Genomic DNA, 23727 nt, shown 5'->3' on the forward strand with positions numbered 1-23727 from the left:
CTCAGGCCAACTCATATAAGGAGATACGGTATGCCAAACAGCCTGGACCTGAGCCATACAGTGGTACCCCGGGATACGAATTACCCAGCTTACGAATTTTTCGGGATACGAAAAAATCCCATAGGGATTTATTGTTTCGGCTTACGAAGGTTTTTTCGGGTTACGAAAAAACCCCGGCGCTGTTTTCAATGGAGCCGCGGCAGAGCCGCGGCTTTTTTTCCATTAGCGCCTATGGCAATTCGGGTTACGAAGGTTTTTCGGGTTACGAAATTAGCCGCGGAACGAATTAATTTCGTAACCCGAGGGAGCACTGTATAAGGCTTTATAGGTCATCACCAGCACTTTGAATTGTGTCCAGCAACAAACTGGCAGCCAGTGGAGCTGTTTCAACAGGGGCATTGTGTGGTCTCTGTAGCCTGCCCCAGTTAACAGCCTGGCTGCAACTCTTTGGACCAGTTGAAGTTTCCAAACACTCTTCAAAGGCAGCCCACGTAGTGCGCATTACAGTAGTCAAAACGGGATGCAATCAAGGCATGTACCAACGAGTCCAGATCTGGTATCTCAAGGAAAAGGTGCAGCTGATGCACACGTTTTAAATATGCAAAAACACTCCTGATCACTGCAGAGACCTGGGGCTCCAGGTTCAAAGCTGACAAGATTCTAAAAGATGTCTTTATGTCATGTGTGCTGACTGATATGTATTTGATACAAATCTGGTCATCTGATTCTTTTGTTTAAAATTGTTGATATGTTTGTTGACATGTGTATGATGTTCCTATTAGCTGGTATGGTGTGTGGGGTTTGCTTTATATTACGTTTGGAGGGGGATGCAGGCTTGTTATATATGTTAAACAAGCAGGTAGACTTAAGGTGTAAGTCATATTTTATAGGATGTTGATCACTAGTTATATAGCTGGTTAACTGGCAAATGATTTTATATCCTGTAAGAATGTTAACTGCATATTCTAATGTAACTGTAGGGAAAAGGCTTCAGAGGACAGTGAACTGGCTTTCACTGAATGCTTTGTTTAAAAGGAATGCATAGGGTTTTTCAGCCCTCTCTGCCTGCTAGTCCACTATTATCAGCGTATTTCTATGGTCAGAAAAGACAGGTGAAGACAGCCTGGGGAAGGAGGGGGAGAACAACCTATGATGAACTAACTGTTTTGAGAACTGGGAAAATTTTGAGCCTGCCAATTTTGTAAGGTGGGGAGCCAATGCCTTTGGTATGCTTATATTTGATGTATGTGTGCTTAGCCTTTAGTTCTGTCCAAGACTTAATCCTAGCAGTAGCACTCTCTAATTTCAGAAATAAAGCTTTGCTGTTTCACTCATGGAAGGCTAATTCACTGAGTTGGGGTGGGGAGAGCTCAACTAGTTCTGACAGCTGCACTGAGTCCCAGACTGGGAAGAGGGCAGTATATAAACAAATACACAATAATAAGAATTTTTCATATGCTAGTTTAATATTAATAGTTTAATTCCAATTTAATTGTCACTTTTATAAGTTTTTTAATTGTACAGTGTGCCCTTGCCTTACGCAGGGGATCCGATCAGGACCACTACCACCACCCGTGTAAGGCAAATAGTGCATATGCTCGAGCCCCATTGAAAATAATGGGGCTTGTGCACTACGTGCGGTGCGGCACACACTCCATTGTTAGTTCTGTTGTGCGGCTTTCAGCATAAGCTGAAAGCCACATAAAAGGCACCCGTGTATGATGCAGGCACACTGTACTGTGTTTTTAGACCGTTAGCCACTTTGAGTCCCAATTCTGTGGAAAAAGTGGGGTACAAATAAATAAATAAATAAATAAATAAAATGCTGACTTCTGTTAATTTCTCTTTACCAGAAGAGATTATCAGACCCAAGACCTGTTTCATAAAAACAGAAATACTGAAGGGATCCCATTGGTGGCCAAAATATGTTCACCTCATATTATGCTTTGCCATTCAATGGTAATAATACATAGCAACACACTCATTTGTCTTTAGAAAGCAGTAATGAAGAAATATTCAAAACACGACATGTGAATCCGATCTCCATACTTACAACAACATTGCACCACTGATTAAGTTTCACTGGAAGATCTCTGTGTGACTGAACCCACTTTGCATAGGCAGGATACATAACTATAGGAAAGAAAAAACATTTAAACTTTTCTGAATGTAATATTTGAAAATTATTGTTTAAAATAATAAATCTGAAACTGCCTGCTTTGAAAATGTGGTAAGATACTGGCTTTTTGTTCATAATCATAAGAATGCCAATGCAGAAATATATAAAGACAAGGCTCTAAATGCTATTCTGTAGCTCAGCGAAGCAGAATATTCCTTAATAATAATTTGCTCATCAATTAATAGTAAATTCATGGTAAAGAGAGGTGTGTGTGTGTTATGCTAGTGCATTTTATTTTGTCAGATATTACCTGTTTCACTAGTAGGACGTACAGCTATTGGTTCAGCCAGTTCAGTTTTGCCAGACCTTGTGACCCATGCAACCTAAAATCAATTAAAGTACCAAAAAAATTGCTCTTAAAATACATTTCACACCTTTTTAACAATATAGAAACTACTACTTTGTTTAAATAGCTTAAGTATCTAGCATCATGTATTTTCCCTTTCTCCTGACATGCTGAAACGCCACTCTACCACAGACATTCAGCTCCTATGCACAGAAAGCCCTCCCCATTCAGTTCAATGTCTTTGAGTATACCTCACTGACCATGTGCAGCTACTCTTCCTTGTGGGGCACATGAGAATATAGTATTTCATTTGAAATACACTTTTAAATTTTTTTAAAACATACTCCCCACTTTATCAGAATAAATATAAAGTTTACCTCTGGTGCAAAATCTGCAATGTGCGTCTTCTCTTTTTCTAGTGCAGCTTGAGACACAAACATGGGGAAGTAGCAGTTTTCCACTCCAAGTTTCTTGATTTCATTATCAAAGAAGTCTTTGATGGCTTCCCAAATAGAATAAGCCCATGGACGGAGAATATAGCACCCACTCACATCATAGTATTCTATCATCTCAGATTTTGTGATAACCTTAAAAAGGAAACAGGAATATATTGGTGTTAAAACAAATACAGTGTTGCTGACTGAAAGTTTAAAATGTACACAGAAGAACAGAAACAACATAAAATTAAAAATAAAGTTACAATAACAATGAAAAAATGGGATGGGGTGGAGACAGAATAATCTGTCTCATTTCCTTCACTTATTATTACAGTATAGTCAAATAATCAGTGTTTCAATACAATCTGTGCTGGACTATAATCAATGCACCAATAATACCTTTTACCAGAACTATGATTATTCAAATGGATTATATAGAAATATAAATTGACTTCATATCAACATATAGATATTCAATTTCTTAGGAAATTTTAAGTTGCTGTTTTCAAGTTGGGGTTTGATTTTGACCAGGCTTCATATCCCTTACTTCACATTGAAATACAACCTGCAGAAATGTACAGCTTTCTACTATTACTATTTTGAGATACTGAAATCAAATTATGCATCTGAATCTTATTTTTGGCAATAATTTGACAGACTCATAAACATACTGAGAGCCTGAGTTAATTTCTTGATAAAAGATAAGTGATTCATAAAATATTTCACAACCATTAATTCTTATGAGCAGCTTGAAGAAAAATTCTAAATGAAATTTGAAATGCACTTACCTGAGAATACCATTCAGCTAGGTTTTCTTCTTTCTTGGCCTCAAGACCCAACCTGCAACATTTGAAGGGGGGGGGGGGGGAGAGACGACTTTCAGTCCAAAGGTAACTACCCTTTCTGAATTAATAAAACAACAATCCACTAGCTTTTAAATCTTTTACTCAGAATATTAAATCACATGCATTCCCTTCAAAACTATCCAGACCTAAATTTAAATATGCACCATTTGTATAATATGAAAATAAAATAATAGTTGTGTTCAAATTAAGAGCAAGCATGGTGTAGTCTTTTGAGTACTGCACTACTGTACTGGGTACTGAGACCAAGGTTCACATCCCCACTTGGCCATGGAAACACGCTGGGTGACCTTGAAACAATTCACACTCCTTCAGGCTTAGAAGACAACAAGGGCAATCCCCCTCTGAATAAATTTTGCCAAGAAAACTCCATGACAGGTTTGCCATAGGGTCACCATAAGACCAAAAAAAAGAGACTTGACAGCATGCAACAAGAAGAAGTATTTGACTTGCTATGGTTATGCAAATATCAATACACTTCGTGGCACTGGACATCTCTACTGATTTCAAGTGGGAGCTATTTTGATTCCAGGCACTGCATTCAAGACCATGTGGGTGGAATGGAAGACAGCTTTCTCAGGCTGTGAAGGGCCTCTCCTCTCTCCTGCCCATAAATGCACCCACAACTCCTGCTTCAGGATTCTCTTCTTCATCCCCTTAAACATCATCTGAGCAGAGATGTATCAGTGAAGTCACTAGGCCAGCAAATTCTGGTAAATTCTGACTCTCAGGCTTTGAACTGGGATGGATCTTACTGTACTTCTCATAACTGAATGCTCTGGTTTGCTCAGCAATTCAAATGTTCCTATTGCTGGCCCAAGCTGGGCCTCATAGAATCTCTTTCATATGTGCATTCTATTTCCTCTCCTCCACAAGTGTCTTTTTAGTACACTACTGTAGCTAGACCATCCTGTTGCTCCTTTGCTCTTGGGGGCCAATCCCCTCACTCACGCCATCTCTGTTGTAAAAGGTCAGCATCAGGTCTATGTCATCTATATTTTACAGAGTGCCTCACAAACAGCTGGTATTAAATTAATGTTAAGCATGGCACTAATAAGGATGAGTTCAAAGATCAGTACAATTATTGGGACCAGATTAGTTATCTTCCTTATATTTCCAAGTAGAAGCCACTGGGCCTTCAAATACGCCTTCTTAGACCATTTGGAATTATAAGACAAGAAGCATTTTCCAGTATTCTACTGTGTATAAAGATAATAGTACTACAAAGATATTTTTACTTGAATCTGCCCATCACATAGCAGAAGATTAATCTGAATGCTTTATGATATGACTCAGATCTATATGTATAGACGCACTCAGAGGGAGTGGCGGAAAAGTATGCTTTTTACCTGGTTTGTTTTTTAGGTCCTTGACCATCTCCTGGCCCATTTGAAGACAGGTTGCTATTGTCCCCTTGTTTCTGAGATTCCTTCTTTTGTCCCTCACTGTGCTTCTGCTGCTTACTTTGCTTTTCTGATTTGTTATCTCTCTCTTTTCTCTTCTTGTCTTTATCATCTGCACCAGTTGCAGAGATGGGCTTATAGTCTACGCCTGTGAGCAATTTATACTTCCCCTTCAACTGCAGCAATTCTTGCACTGCGGCATCAATTTTATCCTTGGAGAAGACACCATTTCCAGACAGACAGATACAATGGGTAAAAAACAACAAAAACAACACATTAACCACACTAAATATGAAGATACATTAACTACAGTTGCTGAAGAAACCACAGAATACATGATGAAGAGGGAATATTCCTTGTAAATTAAAGGTCTGTTGCTAGTAACTTCCTAGGTTTTATCATTAGGTATTCTATCTCAGACAGCAAACCATGACTGGAAAGCTGGTTTTCAATACTCATTTACATGGCTTGTCTAAACTATGGTCTTCTCTTTTGGATGAAACAACAACCTGTTCTAGCCAAAATCCAGGAAGTAACAATTAAGCATAACACATAACACATGACTAGCACAGGAGTATCTTTATCATTTTTATTCTTTTTTTAAAAAAAAAACTAGCACTTGTTTGTTCGCCATTCAGTAACTTTAAACCACTCAGAGAATACTCTGAGCTGAGTCTCCCTTATCCGAAATGATTGAGACCAAAAATGTTTTCAATTTTGGATTTTGGAATACGTATCTGTATTTGCATGTACGTAGATAATGAGATATCCTGAAGATGAGACCGAAGCCTAAACACACAATTTATTTATGTTTCATACATATCTTATACACATAGCCTGAAGGTAATTTTAGACAATATTTTTAATAATTTTGTGTGTGAAACAAAATTTATGTACACTGAATCATCAGAAAGCAAAGGTATGACTATCTCAGCCACCCATGTGGACAATTTTGGAGTATTTCGGTTTTCGGAATTCTGGATAAGGGAAACTCATCCTGTATGAAAAGCCTTTAAACCAGGAGTGGGGAGAAAGCAACCAATGGGCTGCATGTGACGCGCTTAACTGAATAAAAGTGCTAGAAAACTGATCTATGGGTGACTGGAGTGCTGGTGGCTGTGGATGGGCATGGGGAAAAAGATTCGTTCTGCCTGTGTTTAAACAATAGCAATAACAAAATGGTGGCATGTTTCTCCCTAGATATGGCTAATGGAATGTTGATGTTTGAGGGGAAAACCAGGAATGGATTTGTGTATCAAAGGATTGCAAGCTCAATCTTTTGGGCTAAGCGATTAGAAGGAGTAGCTAATACATCAGAAGAAAGGTTCAGAATTCAAAAATGACCTGAACAGATTAGAGTGCTGGGCCAACAGGGAGAAATGTAAGGTACTGCACTTAGGCAGAAAAAATGAAATGTGCCAATACAGCATGAGTAACATCTGGTTTGACAACTTTTTGTATGAATGGGATCTAATAATCTTAGTAGACGACAAGCTGAACATGAGTCAACAATGTGATGTGGCAGCTACAAAAAGCCAATGCAATTCTAGGCTGCATCAATAAGAGTATAGTGTCTAGATTAAGGGACGTAGTACTATCACTCTATTCTGCTTTGGTCAGAAGTATATTGATACACTGGAATGTCTCCAGGAGAAGGTGGCGAAAACAGTAAAAGGTCAGGAAACCATGCCCCATGAGGAGCAGTTTAGGGAGCTGGGTTTGTTTACCCTGGAGAAGAGAATGATGTCAAAAAATTTGAAAGGATGTTATACTGAAGGAGCAAGAATGTTTTCTGTTGCTCCAGAGACTAGGACACAAAGTATTCAAACTACACGGAAAGAGATTTCATCTAAACATTAGGAAGAACTTCCTGACAGTAAGGGCTGTTCAAGAGTGGAATGTGCTCCCTCAGAGTGTGGTGGAGTCTCCTTCTTGGGAAATTTTTAAATAGAGGCTGGATGGCTATCTGTCAGAAGTGCTTTGATTGTGTGTTCCTGAAAGAAAGGGGTTTGGCCTGGATGGGCGTTGTGGTCTTTTCCAGCTCTCTGATTCTATATGTTCAGTGACCCTGTTCTTTTCTTCTAACTGAAATAGGCCCTTAGTATCTGCTGAGGTTTGGTTCCAGAATCTCCTGTAGATACCAAAATCCATGTATGCTCAAGTCCACTTAAATACGGTGGAGAAATAAAATAGTATCTCTTGTATAAAATGGTAAAATCAAATTTTCTTTTTGCAATTTAGATTAAAAAAAATATTTTCAAACTGTGGATGGTTGACTCTGTGGATAAAAAAACCTGTGGATGTGGAGATTGACTGTATTTAATGCAACTAAGAGCAAACCTGATAGATCTCAAAATTAGCATAAAAAGAAGAAGCTATCACTAGCAGATTGAGCATGCCATCACTCAGCCCCAGGACAGAGCAACTAATAGCCTGACAGGGCAATTTCATATACTGTACCTCCCCTACCACAACCAAAATTTAGAGTACAAGCTCTTTGTAATAAATTTGGGCCCTTTCTGTTTATATTTTTGAAATTGTCATGTACATTTCCTAGACAAATAATTACAAACCAAAAAAAAAAAAGGAAATTATACTATGTAGCATAATCAATTTTGTATATTTAATGTTATTTTGCCAAAGGAGTAGGCATTTTTTGAAGTTTTTTTTTAACAAAAGCTTTTAAATGTGGCAGTGTCATTGGGATAGTAAAATAATATGGACTAAGTTACTGAGTTCTGTATGCGTAGCCTCCAAATGTTGCTAAATTCAACTACAATGTCACCAGTTACAGAGCTACAGATTATATGACACTGAGCAATGAACATATTGCAATGAGGTCAGGATCTTAGCATAAATGACTGAAAATAGAAATGTGAAGGCACCCACTCAAACATAATGACTGTTGTATTTTGTGGGTTTTTCAGGCTATGTGGCCATGTTATAGAAGAGTTTCTTCTTGACGTTTCGCCAGCATCTGTGGCTGGCATCTTCTGAAGATGCCAGCCACAGATGCTGGTGAAACATCAGGAAGAAACTCTTCTATAACATGGCCACATAGCCCGAAAAACCCACAAAAAACTATGGATGCCAGCCATGAAAGCCTTCGACTGCTCATAATGACTGTTGTTACCTTTTCAGCCTTGTCTGATTTTAGTCTCCGGACTTCCTCTCCTTGGAGAGCAACCTTGTTAAAGAGAGCTTTTGCTTCAGCTGTATCAGGACCACTGGTTGCTGTGCTTGTTGGATGGTTTAAAGGAAGTGCCTGAGGTAATGGCGGTTGTCCTGGTTTATATTCCTGACCAGTCTTTTCTTTATATTCAGCCTTCAGGGAAAGGAGGAGTTTCACAGCTTCATCCACTTTATCCTATAGAATAAAGAAACTGTTAGGGAAAAGCAATAAATGCAGTGATTCCAAACATGCATACTTCGTTTCTTGCTTGTATATCTTAAGACATAAAACAACAGTAAACAGTAATGCTGCAACCATTTTGATTCATTTCTCTAGCTATCACCACTCTAGATTTATATTTATGTATTTATTTATGAATTTATATGCCACATTTTAAAGCAAAAGTCCTCACAAGATGACTCAAGGTGGCCTCAATTCACATACACTTAGCTCTAGATGCATAAAGCTGTGGTGGCGAACCTTTGGCACGTGTGCCATCACCCCAGCACAGAGTTTGTTACTGGAAAGTCAGAGGGAGTTAGCACTTCGCTATAAATAAGTGAGGTTTGGGTTGCAGTTTGTGCACTCGGTCTCTAAAAGGTTCACCATCACTGGCAAAAAGGATTATTAAATTTCTGGATCCTTGATCTATCTAAACGGAGCTAGAAAATCTTATGCTAAAATCAATACTGTTAATGCACAGACATATGTACTTATCACTATTCTACCTTGGAAATTTTTTCTGCTTTGAGCCTCCGTACCACCTCCCCCTGTTCAGCTACTTTATCATACAAAGCTCTTCTGTCTATTGAGCCATTGCAGGAAAGTGAAGCAGGATCAGAAGCACAAGCAGATGAGGAAGAGGAGGGAGGAAGAGCTGTAGGAGGATGTCCAGGCTTATAATCTTGACCTGTTTTTTGTTTATATTCTGCCTTTAGAGCAAGAAGCACTTTCACAGCATTATCTATTTGATCCTAAAGCAGGAAAAGAATGCAAAGGTATCAGTAAGACGGGAATGGTTGTAAAAACTACAGTCTTAATCTAAGAGCAGAGGGGGAAATCTCATACGCGACTTTCCATTCAGGCAAATGACTCTGGCACTATGTAGGTGGTATGATATACTTCATTTTCATCATATTGTTGAAATGACAAATAGGAACAATTAATGTCTGGGTTTTTTAAATCTTTTTTTCTAATCCATTCATTTTGTCAAATTAGTACTTGCAGTGATAAAGGCTATGTTTTGGAAACTACTTATTTGGATCCTGTCTTATTAACTTTAATTAAAGGAGCATTGAGCACATCAGGATGTTTGCATTAACTCCTATTCACTTGAGGGCTTCACATATCATTTTCCCAACACATCAACATAAACTGAAGACGATGTGGCACAATGAAAGAGATAACCGGACACAACTGCTGTTACCTCAGATTAAATAGAAAATTATGTGATTACCAGGGGTATCCAGGTTTTGCTATGTTTGGACAAAATAAAAATTTGTTGTGCATGCAATAAAACAAAACACTGAGAAACAAAATATAATACTTTACTAAGTAAAAGGACTTTTAAAAAATAAAGCAAGATGCACTTGCTATCTTTTATTTTGATAGCCTACTGCCGCATCTTTAAAAAAAAATCACAGACTTTTCAAAAAATTTCATGACCATTATACCTTTGCTGTTTTCTCCGACTTAAGTCTACGGACCAATTCACCTTGTTCTGCTACTTTACAATAAAGTGCTTGGCTGACTACTGGACAGTGGGACATGGAAGGAGGAGAAGCAGAAGGAAATGAACTAGGAAGCAAACTCCTTGGTGGATTGCCAGGTTTGTATTCCTGGCCTGTTTTTTGCTTATATTCTGCTTTCAGAGCTAGAAGCATTTTCACAGCAGCATCAGTCTGATCCTGTAACAGGAAGTGATAAAAGAGCAAGAGAGAAAAGAAAGAACTTAGAGTAGAACAAGAGATGCAACTAGTAGCATTTGCATGGCTCAACTGTAGAAAGGGAAGAGTTTACAAGAATTTGCACCTTATATACTAGAAAGCATAATTTGATTTCCACTGAACCAAGCTATTAAAATGTAAAACAAGGTAAGACAGTTTGGGGAACTTTTGGCATCTTAGATGGTAGATCCTTTGTTGAAATGATCAGTAGGTGCTTGGGCATTTCTAAAGCTAGCTCAATTTTATTTTCTGTTCATACTAACCTTCGGTGCTTTTTCTGCTTTCAGTTTTCGGACTACTTCCCCTTGTTCAGCTACATTATCGTAAAGAACTTTGCTATCTGCACTGTGGGCAGTGGTGGTCTCACACTTGGAAGGCTGGATCTGCACTGCAGTAACTGGAGGAGTTCCAGGCTTGTAGTCTTGACCAGTCTTCTCCTTATATTCTGCTTTCAAGGCCAAGAGTTGTTTTACAGCAGCATCAATGTCTTCTTTGGGTGCCTTCTTTGATTTTAGACCACGAACTACATCACCTTGAGAAGACACTCTGTTGTAAAGAGCTAAATGGTCCTGAACTGAAGCAGGAGCTACAGAGTGAGAAGCATCAGTCCCAAGTGGAGCAGACTGTTCTTTCAGTGCTATACTAGCCTTTGAAAAACAAAGAAAATCAATGTTTTCATAATGCACTTAGTAAACCAAAGCAGAAAGTTAAAATATGTGTTGCACAGAAAAGCCAGCCTGCAGCTTATGTTATATGTACTCTTATTTATTTATGTACTGTCTGTCTGTCTATCTATCTATTTACTCTTAAGTCACATTCACTTGCATACAATCAGGGTGACTACAAACGTCTCATTTCTATGCACAAAACCACCTGGAAAAATAATACCATAAAAATATTTTGTCAAAGGAGTAAAATAATTACACATTACTTTTACATATTTCTGCTTTGCTTGACAGACAAGTTTGACTATTTTGATTTCTAGCTTTGTACTATTCAAAATATGGCATACTTCTATAGAAACTAACTTTTAAGAAAATAGGTTATTTCATTTTTTCAAAGAAATCTTGAAAAATTTACATAAACAATACAGGCCTTAATGTGGTGGAGGCTGCAAAGGATCCCAATAATTTATTTAAGGTCTAAAAAGTATTCAGAGTATAGAATTACAAAATCATTAAACTGGAGAGTTGTTGTAGGCTATGTAGTCTAAATTCATGCTTGATGGAGGGTGGGGGTGGGGACAAAACTAAAACATTTTCAGTAGATGGAGACACATCCTCATTTGAAAACTCTCCATCTGCCAACCCAAGAATTCCCTGCCCTCCAACTCTGGTAATTTCCACATACATCCACTTTTGCCATGAAGAAGTTTTGCCTAATGTTCAAACAAAATCTTTTCTGCATAAACTCACCAGAACTAGATCAGCTCTTTGAGATAGCAAAGAAAAAGTCTTTCTTCTGCTACATATTCTCCCACAGAAATGAAGACTGCTTCTGTTTCTCCTCAGTCTTCAGACTAAATACAGTTGTCCCTCCATATTTGCTAGGGTTAGGGGAACAAGACCCCCGTGAATATGGAAAAACCGCAAATAACAAAAACACTGTTTTTACCTGAGAGGACACCTCTCTAGGAATCTCTAGGTCCTCCAGTGCAACTCTGTGGTCAATGTCCAACATACACTGACCACAGAATGGCACTGGAGTAGCTACAAATGGTCTTTCAGTGCAACTTTTAGTTAAAGTTGACCACAGAGTTGCACTGGAGGACCTAGACAGTACTAGAGAGAACATATTAATGAAATCTGTGAATAATCTAATCCGCAAATATCAAAACCGCAAATATGGAGGGATGACTGTATACCCATTTCTGTTAGAAAAAAAATTCTCCAGCATTTATTTTCTATACCTCTGACAAGCTTTGTAGTCCCTTCCTTCAAACACATCCCAAATTCATAAAAGTGTAATAGCCAGAAAAGGGTATAATATTCTTGGTGAGGTCATACTAGTATAAAACTAATGGAAACTAACTGCTTCTTGTCACACTGAATATATGATTCTATTAAGGCAGTCTAAAATGCATCAGACTTTTTTTAAATAGTGATGTCACATTGCTGCAGGAGCATCAATTGGGGGTGAGGGCCACACTAGGAGAAACCCTAAGGAGAGGTGACACCAGTGCTTCCAAAACATCTGATTTATGGTAGAAACAGGCTGTGGGATTCGCCTGGGTCCCTTTATAACAGTGAAGAGATTGTTTAAATAATTTTTTAAAAAATTAAAAAACAAGATATCTTACACTTTAACCACATGAAACTGTGTACTGTACACGTAAAGATATTTAGGCTGTGTATATTATATTGTAATTTAAAGGGAGAATTTTAATTTAGCTAGTTGTTTATGTCACAACTATTATCATCATGTTCAGTAATATATGGGAGTTATGACTTATACGTAGCATTAGTTCCACAAACATTACTAAGGATTCTGTATGTGGTATGGGAGGAGGTCAATGGAGGGGGCGACACCATGAGTTACCACACTGGTTGATGCCAACCCAAGTGATGCCACTGCATTGCTGATTTATATTTTGCTTGTGATCAACCTTAATCATAATATCTGATATCTTATCTACTGCTGCCAAGCAGGCCATTGCCTATGCTATACCTTTGCATTGCATTTCACATACCCCTAATGTAGAACTTTGCAAATGTCTCTCATGAAATTCATTTAGACAGTTTCAGTGCATTTTCCTAAGCAATATTAATACCGAGCACTAGAGAGTATCCTATTTTATGTTTAATCCATATAAACTGGGTCTTCCCACCTCCTTCTTTGCTGTTTCTGCTTTGGTCTTCTCCTTAGAACCCGAAGTTGGCATTTCTTTTGTATGACCATCAGGAATATAAATTAATACACATGGGGCTTCTTTACAACTGTACGGACTAAAAACAAAGACATAAATTAATTTTCTTTATGATTATATCTGGTTGACTGGAATGATACATCATAGGAGCACCTGCACAATTTAAGCATTGTATTTTTTAAAAATGCTTAATTTCCCATTAAGAGGATGTATAATCAGATCCCATCGTTATTTTAGTTGACCCTCCTTAGCAGTGTGTGGGCTGGCAATCTGCAGATTTGACTGCCCGCAGATCTATCTCCACACTTCTTATTATTCAGTGGCTGTGCATGCATGTGGCATAGATTAATTTTGCTTCAGAAACCAAATGGTATAAAACGGTAAAGCTACACCAAGATTTTCCACATCTATTACTGAGCATCTCAGATTGATAAAGCCAGGAAATGAACTAGCAGCAACTCACCTAACAGGCTCATATGGCTGATCACATATGTAAAAACCTCTTCTCTGAAGCTGTATGATGTCTCCTTTTTTCAAATCTTTAAGGCAAGGATCACCAAACATGAGTTCTTCTTGCTGTAAACAATTAAAAGTGAAGAGCAGGTGTTCACCCTGTACGACAGAGTGACTAGAGCAGCCTTGCCCACCATGCTGTCCTCCAGTTGTTTTGGATTACAACTCCAGTCTACTCCAACCAGCATGGATAGGGAGGATGGGAATTTTAGTCCAAAATACCTGGAAAGCACCATACTGTGGAATAGAATACTGGACTTTGATCAAGGAGAGGAGTTCAAATCTCTACACAGACATAATGCTTACTGGTTAGCTTAAGGGACCCTCACTATTTCCAAGTCCAAGCTCCTTCACAGAGTTCCTGTGAGGCAAAAGGTATGCGGGGAAGGGAGCAGGAATAATGACTATGACCTACTGCTCCTTGGGGTATGGGTGGGATCAAAATGTAATATTTTTATTAAGGGCTATTTTGAGAAATAAAATCTTTTACACATCCTCAAACTCTGTCTCTCTTTTTTACATCATACTTCTTGCAAGGTACCTTGCTATTTCTGTTGACATACTGCTTGAAATCTTCCTCCTTGCCTAGGACAGGTTTGGTGATCAAGTGTTCATAGTTGACACAGACAGCTGGGATGAGAGGAGCACAAGGTGTTTCTGCTAACCATGTTATTTTAGCTGTTTTTTTGTAGTCCTTATTCTCCAAATTTAGCTTAGCATCAATGGATGTGATTTTGCCAGTGGAGTTCCTACACAGAAGAGAACAGATATTACAATTATATGTGTTGTTGTTATTATTATCCCACCTTTCTCCCAATAATAGGGACTCATTGAACCCCCAACCCTTGTCAGTTTGAAAATCTGTAGGACATACTCTTTTGCATATACAAAGTAAAGACTGAAATGGTACAAAGGAGGTGACTTTGACAGATAGTTTAACTTGTATTTAACAGCCAATCCTTTTGTTGGATATAAAAGGATCCAGGTGTAAGCAAATTATAATATGACTCCAGCAAAGTCTTCTCCCCAGCCATTTCTGCTTATACACCAACTTTCAGGTGTGGAACTACATTAAATGCTGTTATCAAACATCAATTTCATTTCAACAGCAAGAAACTCCAAGTGGTGAAAGGAAGACTATGCTTGCAGTGGTTATGATTCAACCCATTTCATACTTTTCTTCTGTATTTCAGGCATAATTCTGACATCAAAAGGATATATCTAACAAACCAGTTTGTTTCAAGCTGCAGCAACTCACTTGTGTATTTTGGTGATGATAATGTTGCCCCAGTTAATAAATGTAACCATCTCTCCTTCTGTTAGGGTCTCTGCATCTGCTCCTTCAATCAACACTTTGGAACTATACCACACAGGCTTCAAGCCAACTTCAGCATTCTGTAAGTTAACAATGTAAAGGACAAAGAGCTGATCCAACTGCATGGCTAAGTGTTTGCTTTATACAGATTACAACAGAATAATGTGTTCTACGATCATGAGGTTGCATGTAGTAGGGATGTCTGACAATTTTACAAATAAATTTCTCCTGAAGTATACTGTATGTCACCTTTACAGACATACTGCTGATTCTCTTGTGTGGCAAAAAATGGTAATTCACAATGAAATCCATACATATTTCAAATACCCTACAGCAAAAAATCTATAACTTGAAAAATGCAACAATGTAGCTAAACATGTTTCACTTTACTCCAGGCAAACCATACCATACACGTTAAAAAAAGAAACAGCTTAGCCAAAATGAGGATTTGTGTTACCTTTACCTTTCTCTCTCTCCCATGGATTTCTACACAAAGGGCAATTAGAAAAAGCAGTGGCTTTAGGTGTGACTGGGGGGCACAGGGATTAACCTCCCTGCTGGAGTAGAGGCCTGATGTTATTTCCACCACTCTGTTTGCTCCTCTGTACTGCATACAGCCAGAGAGCATTCTGTTGAGTGTGAGGGGAAATGATTGCCTTAGGCACCAAAGAATCTTGAACAAATTCTAGAAAGGCCCATAACTACCACTACCGCCCTAAATGTCAACAAATATATTATTCAGTATAATCATATCTTGGTAATAGGGATGAGATACAGTCCTATTTTAAATGGACTTTTTCTCTCTTAAGCTCCCCTTTAAAAGAATCAGCATAACAGGGCACCACCACAGCACTGAAATTAAGAACTCTTTCTTTCACATCTCTTTGCACAACCCTCAGAAATCTAGAACGCACATTATGTCAGCTACTCTTTCATTAGCTCTGCCATGCTTTTAACTTCTGATGAGTTACTATACACTTTACTATTTATGGGTTACATTTTGGGAACCTTCAAAGAGATAGCTATGTTAGTTTGTTTCATCAAAAGAATGGAAAGTGGGGGAATGGAGGGACTCAACAGCACCTTTGAAAGCTCCTGCAGACATAAACCAGTTAATCTCAAAGGTGCAATAAGATTCTTTCATTCCTCCTCTTCCATTTTATCTAGGGAATCTGTAATAGTTTTTTTCACACTTGGAAAATCAAACTTGTATAAAGCTCTCAGTTTTAACACTGTGCATTACAATATTTCTTCAATAACTAACTAGCAAACCTTTGGATGTTTGGCCACTTCTTTCACTTCTTCTTGAGCACCAGGAATGTTCACTACAACTACTTCATTCTTGAGCAAAGCAGTAAATCGAGCTGCCACAGGATCGATAACCTATACACCACAGAAGAATAAAAGAAAATAACAATTACTCAGTACCCTTGCACAGGCGAAACCAGGAGTTATGCGAACTTAATAGTGTATGTATGTCATTTAGGAATATTAACTGGTATTCTTTGTGTTACTGCATGTTTGATTTCCATTGGAAATTTTGCTTGGATATAAATTATAACAGCAAAACATATAAACTCTCATCAGCAAGACTTATCCAATTCCCCTGAAAATTCACAAAAAATACCTTATTTTAAAAAGAGAAACACACCATTGCTGAACTTTCAAAAAGGAAGACATTTCAACACTTGTATATCCACCTTAAGAATAATCTAAAATTGAAAATCAATATAAAAATTCATGAGCACAGTAAATGTGACATTTCCGATCGCAGCTCTGAGCAGGTAATTGCAAGTGTACCTATATATGCATGTGTGGGGAACTACACTTAAATTCCACTTTAAGTAAATATCTATTCAGAAATAGACCCTATTCCATTTCTAGGAATGTACTTCCAGCTAGGTGCATGCAGAACTTCAGTAAATGGTGTAATTATGCTAAATCTACATGCTACAAAAATCTATCTATCCAAGCCTCTTTTGGCAATAAAGGGATCACATTTTGAAATAAAAAGGAAAGGCACATGTAAATATTTCATTAGTGTCAATGCAAATTCAGCAAACCAACTCTGAAGAATACTGCTATATATGCAACTAAGCAATATATTTCAATGTGATCTTTTAAGTGCCAAATGTCACACTGTAATGCAGCCTCTATTTTAAACATGGGGAGAGTTCCAAAATCACTTCACCTTTGATCCATGAACTCTTATTAAGTCCATACATTTTGTGAATGTATTCTGATTTCTAGTGTACTTACTGAAACGCAACAGCATTAGATCACTATAATAAGGCAACATCATAGTACCAAACCCAAGAATAGTCTCTCCTCTTTTACATCCCTACCAAATTAGGTTTGTACCCTAATCAATATTCAAGTACAGTACAGTATCTTCAAGCAAAGTTTGCAACTATTTTTTACTACATTTTACATCACTTTACAGGTTATTTGTTTATATTTTTCTTGCTACCTCACACTATTTGGTCTAGTACAGAATTTTAAGAATGGAGATCTAAAGGTGGGGGGGGGGGGGGTTGGAATTTATACACACATACACACAATACTAGCATAGCTGCTATGGAAATATGAGGATTAATAGAAGTTGGTGTCTTTGTAAAGTATGTATGAAAACAGCTATTCTGAAATCGATATCCTCCACTCTGCCTTCCAGCTTTCTACTGTAAGAGTAAAATAGCTGAACACCAATGAGGGGAAACCCACTAAAATATGTCATATGCTTGAATTTACTTTTATAAAAAAAAAGCAGGAGTACTCACAATCATATGGATATTAACTTTTGGGACATGCTTGAGATAACTATCAATTGTGGCTCTGCCTACACACTGAAAATATGAGAAAACCACTGACACACCAATGTATGCACTACTGACAGAATCTGAATCCAATAATCTAGTCCTGAATGAGATCTATGTAACAGAAATTCATATGTTACCATTTTTAGTACATGTGCAGAAGTACAAATGAGTTCTTTATCTTAGTATCTAGAAGAAAACAAATCCTTACTTGGTCCATAGTTGACTAGCAGTTTTTTTCACTGATGAATAAAGGTGCATTGGGTGCTACTACCTGCATTTAATTTTTTGCTAGGGCTGCACTCATTCTGCTAGTGCAATGGCTAATAGTGGCCCTGCAAAGCAATTCAACACTTTCACCTTCAGTCTTGCACCAATGAGAATGCAATATACAGTGCCCATAAATGAGCAGTCCAACAGGGCAAAGGGAAGGCTGTGCTGTTCTATAAATTTGTTACACACAAAAAAGGTAAGTCTATGCAGCAACAGAAAGAACCAATTGATAATCCCTCATATAAATGAAGAGAATAAAAAAAATGCTATAGGAGAATACAAGACACATGCCAGGCAAGCAAACACTTAAATCTGGGGAAATCTTCTTTATAGACAAACAAAAATCCAGGCACAAGTTAAAAGAATAGGAACAGCCAGAGTTGTGCAGACAGACACTAACAGTTCGCCTTATTATAGTATCCAAGCATCTCCTGCCAAAAAGCAATTAACCATGTCAAGATGCAGTATTCCTTATCTGGCCCTCAAATGAGAAACACCAGAAGATCAATGTAGTGATTGCCTTAGGGAGAAAAAGTTAAAGTCTTCAGGAGACTGCAGAAAAGCAGAATGACTAGCATCATAACTTGGAATGATGCTTTATTCTCCAACTCAAGATTATTATTTTTCTACTCGGAATAGGAATAATGCATGTTAAAATGGATATATACAAGCTCTTGTTATATAAGCAAACATGGTTTTGTTATGAAAAGCTGCACAGTGATGGCTTATGTTATATATGCTTACAATACTGTAAGCTATATGCTAAGGCAGAAAAAGCATTAAGTAATACCTTCTTACAGATAGCTCGCAGCTTGAAAGCAGAAAAATGAAATGCAGAGTTTTCACATCAGTGTTTATATCAGCAGAATACCATTACTTTTCATACAATCTAAGAACAACATTTCAGTATCAGTTTGGCAAAAATAACTAAGATTAGTGTTAGACCTTGCTAGCAACATTCCATTTTCCTGAAAATGAGCCACATGATGCAACATACGACATTCATTAATCTCTGAAGAGCATTCCAAAGAATGCAGGACTCACTAACAGCAGAAGAGAACAGCTGTCAATCAGAAATGTTACCAGATCAAAATGGAGGGATATGTACCTTTTTGTTAAATGACCAAATCTTGTCCCATTCCATGTTTACAACTGATCGAGAGGAACCCTGTAAAAAAAAGGGCATTAAATCTTGAATATTGATATTCAGTGCAGCATTGCATACACTCAGTAACAATTTAGCATACATTTTGTGACCATTTTATGAAATAAAGCATAAAATTACAACTACTTTAGGTTTTAAGCCAAATACAAGAACTATAGCTCACCCTGCACATGAGAAGATGGGAATAATGAACTAAATGGCTTGGCAAATACGAGCAGAAGGCTAATATAGTAGATCCTTAGTATCTGCTGGGGTTTGGTTCCAGGACCTCCCATGGATACCAAAATCCATGGATGTTCAAGTCCCAATATTTACAGTGGCGTTGTAAAATGGTATCCCTTATATACAATGGCAAAATCAAGGTATACTTTTTGGATTTTTTTTTTAAATCAAGCTATGGATGGTCAAACCTATGGATGCAGATTATGTGGATATGGAGGCACAACTGTATGCTGCAGAAATTCCCCTTCTATATCAGTAACTTCTAGTCAACATTTTAAATGTCCCACAAGGCTAAGAAGTAAAATCTTAAATGATGGATGACTGGCGGATCCAGCCATGCTTTTTAGGGGGACCAAATGGGCCTTACGTGGGTGCTGAAACCCTGGAAACTGCTTGAGGACACCAGGTGCTGATGCTAAGTCTGGCACAGAAACCCATGACATATTCCACAGGTTCTTGTAAAGGAGGCAGGTGCAAGGTAGTATGCAGGTTTTGCCCTCCCTGCAGCATTTTTAAAAATCTTTTGTTGCAGAATATATAATTAGAAGTTTCCATTTTTAAAATTTTGAATTATCTAAGCAAAACTTTAATTTTAATTATCTATGAAGAAAACCAGAAAATACATGAATCAAAACAATACAAAAACCTATCATAAGGTACAGAAGAGATAATTTTTTTTTAATTTGACTGGCTTCTAAAAACTGACAGCAAAGGCTTTTAATAATATGCTCTTCTATTGTTTTTATCCTTGCCTTTTCATTTGTATAATTTAATTACATTTTAACTGTTCCTGTATATTTTTATCTTCAGATTTGTAAAGTACTTGTTTTAATTGCTGCAGATTTCTTTGGGTCATCATTATGAGGAAAACATGAGATATAAATGAATAAAATAAATAAATGAAGGGGAAACCTCACTAATAATTACTCCATTTCAGCTGCATTGTATAGGAGTCTTCAAGAATATCTAAGCCGGCAGTATCTGAATTAATGACTGTGTATTCATCAGCTAATACATTATTTTTGTATTTAAGACCCTGCACTGCTCCATAAATTCAGCGCCTTCCAACAATTTTTATAAATAAATTGTATTAAGTTTTTTAAATTACTGTTAAATAATTCCACAAGAATGGACCTAAGAAAATAATTCTAAGCATCCTGGGGATATAGGAGTTTTCCTGATCTGTAAAAAGGCATATGAACCTGTGGAGAGGGTGGCACCCTCACTTTAGCAGTGGAAAGCTCCACTACTGTTATAGATCTGAACACAGTGCCCCAGGGTGGTGGAGGACAGATGAAGCTCTTCCAAACAAGAGGGATGAGTGGATCCATTACATTCTACATGTTCCTTTGACAGACATGAGGACATTAAAGACAGGAAATACTTCACATTCCTCTTATAGATAATTAGGCATCAGAAGGATCAAGGACAGATCTTGAAAACTCATCAGATCATGTTGCAAGGAAGTCCTTTCTATAACAGAGGTGTGAATCATGCAGTCTACTGGATATTGTTGGATTTCAATTCCCAACATTCCCCATCACTGGCTATGCTGGTTAGGGCAACAGGGAGCTACTCTCCAACAATATCCAACCTGATTTATAAGATGACTGCAACTTCAAAGACACTTCAGAGATGACTAAAGGAAATACACACCCACCTGTGCTGCAATAAACTGTTTCAGTCCTTCCACTGTCATGCCTCTTCTCAAGACACCACGAACTGTTGGAAATCTTGGGTCATCCCTAAAGAAAAGGAAATACACTTAATTTAACAATGCAGAATCAAGCCAGTTTCAAGAATATTTTGTTACATAAATACAGAAAACAGAGATAACACATTTCTATTTTTATGTCAGACTTCCAACATGTATACATTGTCATTTTATCCTGCAGATGTTGTGCATTTAACTTTAATTTCTAAAATCTATTTAATTATTTATTTTTTCCAGGGAGAACATGGTGGTATAAAAAACAGGATGATTTTGGCAGACTCAAATCAACAGTTGTTTATTGGGAAATGATAGCAAAGAATAGACAGTTACACAAGTATCCTGCTAACTGTTTTTCTGGGTATGCACACAATGTGAAGGAAAATCCAATGTGCCCACATGTTAATATTATATAAATAATACTGTGGATGACAAGGAAAAAAGAATTTTATTTCTCAACCTTACTATGTTTAAATTAAAAATAATTCCTGAACAATGGGAGGAGTTTTCTCATGGAAATTTCATGTTCAAATTTAGCCTAGCAACACTGCTTACTCCAATACTGCAGAGTCAGACATGTTTTTTTCAGGTAGAGGACTACACTGGTGGCTAGAGAACCCTCCAGGTACTGCCAGGTGCAGCTGGGCAGAGCCAGGACCAGCAGTGAGTGTGGCTGCAAAAATACCCTGTTGCAAAAGCACATAGATTCTCCTTGGATATATAACCTAAAACAAAGACAAGGAAACTATGGTGACAAAATAAATATAAAAACATAGGCACAGTACTTTTAAGTTCTTTGGTAGACTTCCTCTTTGTTTCTAAATATTCATGTAATTCTGCATATATTTTTAGCATATGAAACATTTAATAAAAATGACTATTGAAGCTATTTATGCAGTAATTATATAGCAAAACAAACTGTGCGGATAATCTTTTGTATGTAAACAGTTAAAAAAATCAGGGCTGGAAAAGGAGATGTTTTTTAACTCAAAACTCTCACTTGTCTTAGCCAATGTGCCGAACTCTAAGGACTAGTGGAATTCTGCCATCCAACAACATCTGACCTGGATAGTTATTCCAAAAGTAAAAAATGCCTCAACTTACCAGCCATCCACCAGCCCTTCATTTACAAACCAGGTGAGCTTTCTCTTAGACAGTACAGTGTTGTTGAGATTTAAACGGCTGTATTCCCAAATATATGGTTTCCTTATCCCCAAAGCTTCAATGATCCAGTAGAACTGCTCATCTCTGTCATGGTATTCTGTTGTTCTTAATGCGTGAGTGACACCTTCAATACTGTCAACTATGGGGCAGGCAAAATCATATGTGGGGTAGATACTGAAATATAAGCAAAAATGTCATTTGTCTTCATGTATACTTAGCAAATATTGACTACTGAATATATAATTAATAAATGTAATCAGCAATATCTTAAGTAACAATAAGATTCAGCTGCAACATACAAAATAACAAAAGAAGAAGCCGAAGAAGAGAATTCCACTATCTTCAAACTAAGTGCAAACAGTATACAGGGATGGGGGAGATAATAAATTTGTAATTACTAGAAGACCTCTTTGTGTTTACAGTAGAGTGGTACAGTTTTCTGATTTACAATGATTTAACATTAGCAGCAACAAAATAACATCCTCAAATTATACAAGGAAAGACTTGCAAGCAGGGCTGTGGAATAGGAGTAAGAGTAAAGAGTAAAGGAGTAAGAGGTTTTTACAGGAGTAGGAATAAGGAGTAACAAAATATATTTGTTATTCCTTATTCCTGCTCTTATATTGTACATGCTAACACCAAAAAACAATTTATTATATTGCACTGGGAAAGGGACTGGGAGGCAAAGACACACACGCACACATGCACACCAGCTTTGCAAAAGCAACTGGAGCTTTGTCCTATTGCTGGGGAGAATGAGTAAGGAGTAAAGGAATAAGAGGTTTTTACAGGAGTAACATTAAGAAAAAATATCTTACTCCAGAATAGGACAAGGAGTAACCCCAAAATCACCACTACTCCCCCAGCCCTGTTTGCAAGACCCATTAATTTCTATTACTAAAAAGAAATTCCTAGGTTCAGCGCGGTAAGTTTGACTTTTGTTCTGGTTGTTGAATTTCAGTATTCTAGTAAAAACAAAACAGCTTTTGCAAAGATGAAGTCTGTCCAGTTCTATTATAATGTATTTAGAAAGCCTACACTGTATGCATGGTCACTATGGGCCGGAACAGATAGGCAGAAAAAAGTTGCTTAATCTCGCTGTCTGCACAGTCTGCCCCCAAGCTGCACAGTTGGGTAATTTTTTTGTCACCTGCCCATTGTTGCACAAGCACACTGCCTGCAACCTCCAATTATCTCCCATGTCCTGACCAGATGCCATTCTATTGTATGCCATCCCTTTGATTGGACACACAGTCCCATGTGAAATGCTCTGCCCATACAGGACATCGGTGCATCGGTGTGCGAGTGATATACTGGCAAAGCACTATAATGGAGGGGCCCACCATACATGCCACCTTCACCCCACACACTGTCTGGTTTGTGTACTGTGTAATTGCAT

General features: G+C 37.6%; 1 protein-coding gene across 4 annotated transcripts in view; it reads right to left on the reverse strand.

Annotated features, from left to right (window-relative positions):
* Positions 1 to 23727, reverse strand: part of EPRS1 (glutamyl-prolyl-tRNA synthetase 1) — a 65501-nt gene that overhangs the window by 14308 nt on the left and 27466 nt on the right. Inside the window, exons 10-27 of one of the 4 annotated variants that reach the window (XM_042474514.1) lie at positions 22269 to 22502; positions 21114 to 21198; positions 19175 to 19234; positions 18857 to 18877; positions 16253 to 16363; positions 14924 to 15060; positions 14207 to 14414; positions 13616 to 13728; positions 13114 to 13231; positions 10550 to 10933; positions 10014 to 10247; positions 9069 to 9314; positions 8302 to 8535; positions 5115 to 5380; positions 3691 to 3742; positions 2843 to 3052; positions 2430 to 2502; positions 2054 to 2133 (exon numbers count right to left, since the gene is read on the reverse strand). In XM_042474514.1, coding sequence (XP_042330448.1) covers positions 2054 to 2133; positions 2430 to 2502; positions 2843 to 3052; positions 3691 to 3742; positions 5115 to 5380; positions 8302 to 8535; positions 9069 to 9314; positions 10014 to 10247; positions 10550 to 10933; positions 13114 to 13231; positions 13616 to 13728; positions 14207 to 14414; positions 14924 to 15060; positions 16253 to 16363; positions 18857 to 18877; positions 19175 to 19234; positions 21114 to 21198; positions 22269 to 22502 — 2866 coding nt within the window. The remainder of the gene's footprint in view (positions 1 to 2053; positions 2134 to 2429; positions 2503 to 2842; positions 3053 to 3690; positions 3743 to 5114; positions 5381 to 8301; positions 8536 to 9068; positions 9315 to 10013; positions 10248 to 10549; positions 10934 to 13113; positions 13232 to 13615; positions 13729 to 14206; positions 14415 to 14923; positions 15061 to 16252; positions 16364 to 18856; positions 18878 to 19174; positions 19235 to 21113; positions 21199 to 22268; positions 22503 to 23727) is intronic. The other 3 variants (XM_042474524.1, XM_042474533.1, XM_042474541.1) reach the window with 3 other exon arrangements.

This window comes from Sceloporus undulatus, chromosome 1, assembly GCF_019175285.1.
Source record: "Sceloporus undulatus isolate JIND9_A2432 ecotype Alabama chromosome 1, SceUnd_v1.1, whole genome shotgun sequence".
Lineage (NCBI taxonomy): Eukaryota > Metazoa > Chordata > Lepidosauria > Squamata > Phrynosomatidae > Sceloporus > Sceloporus undulatus.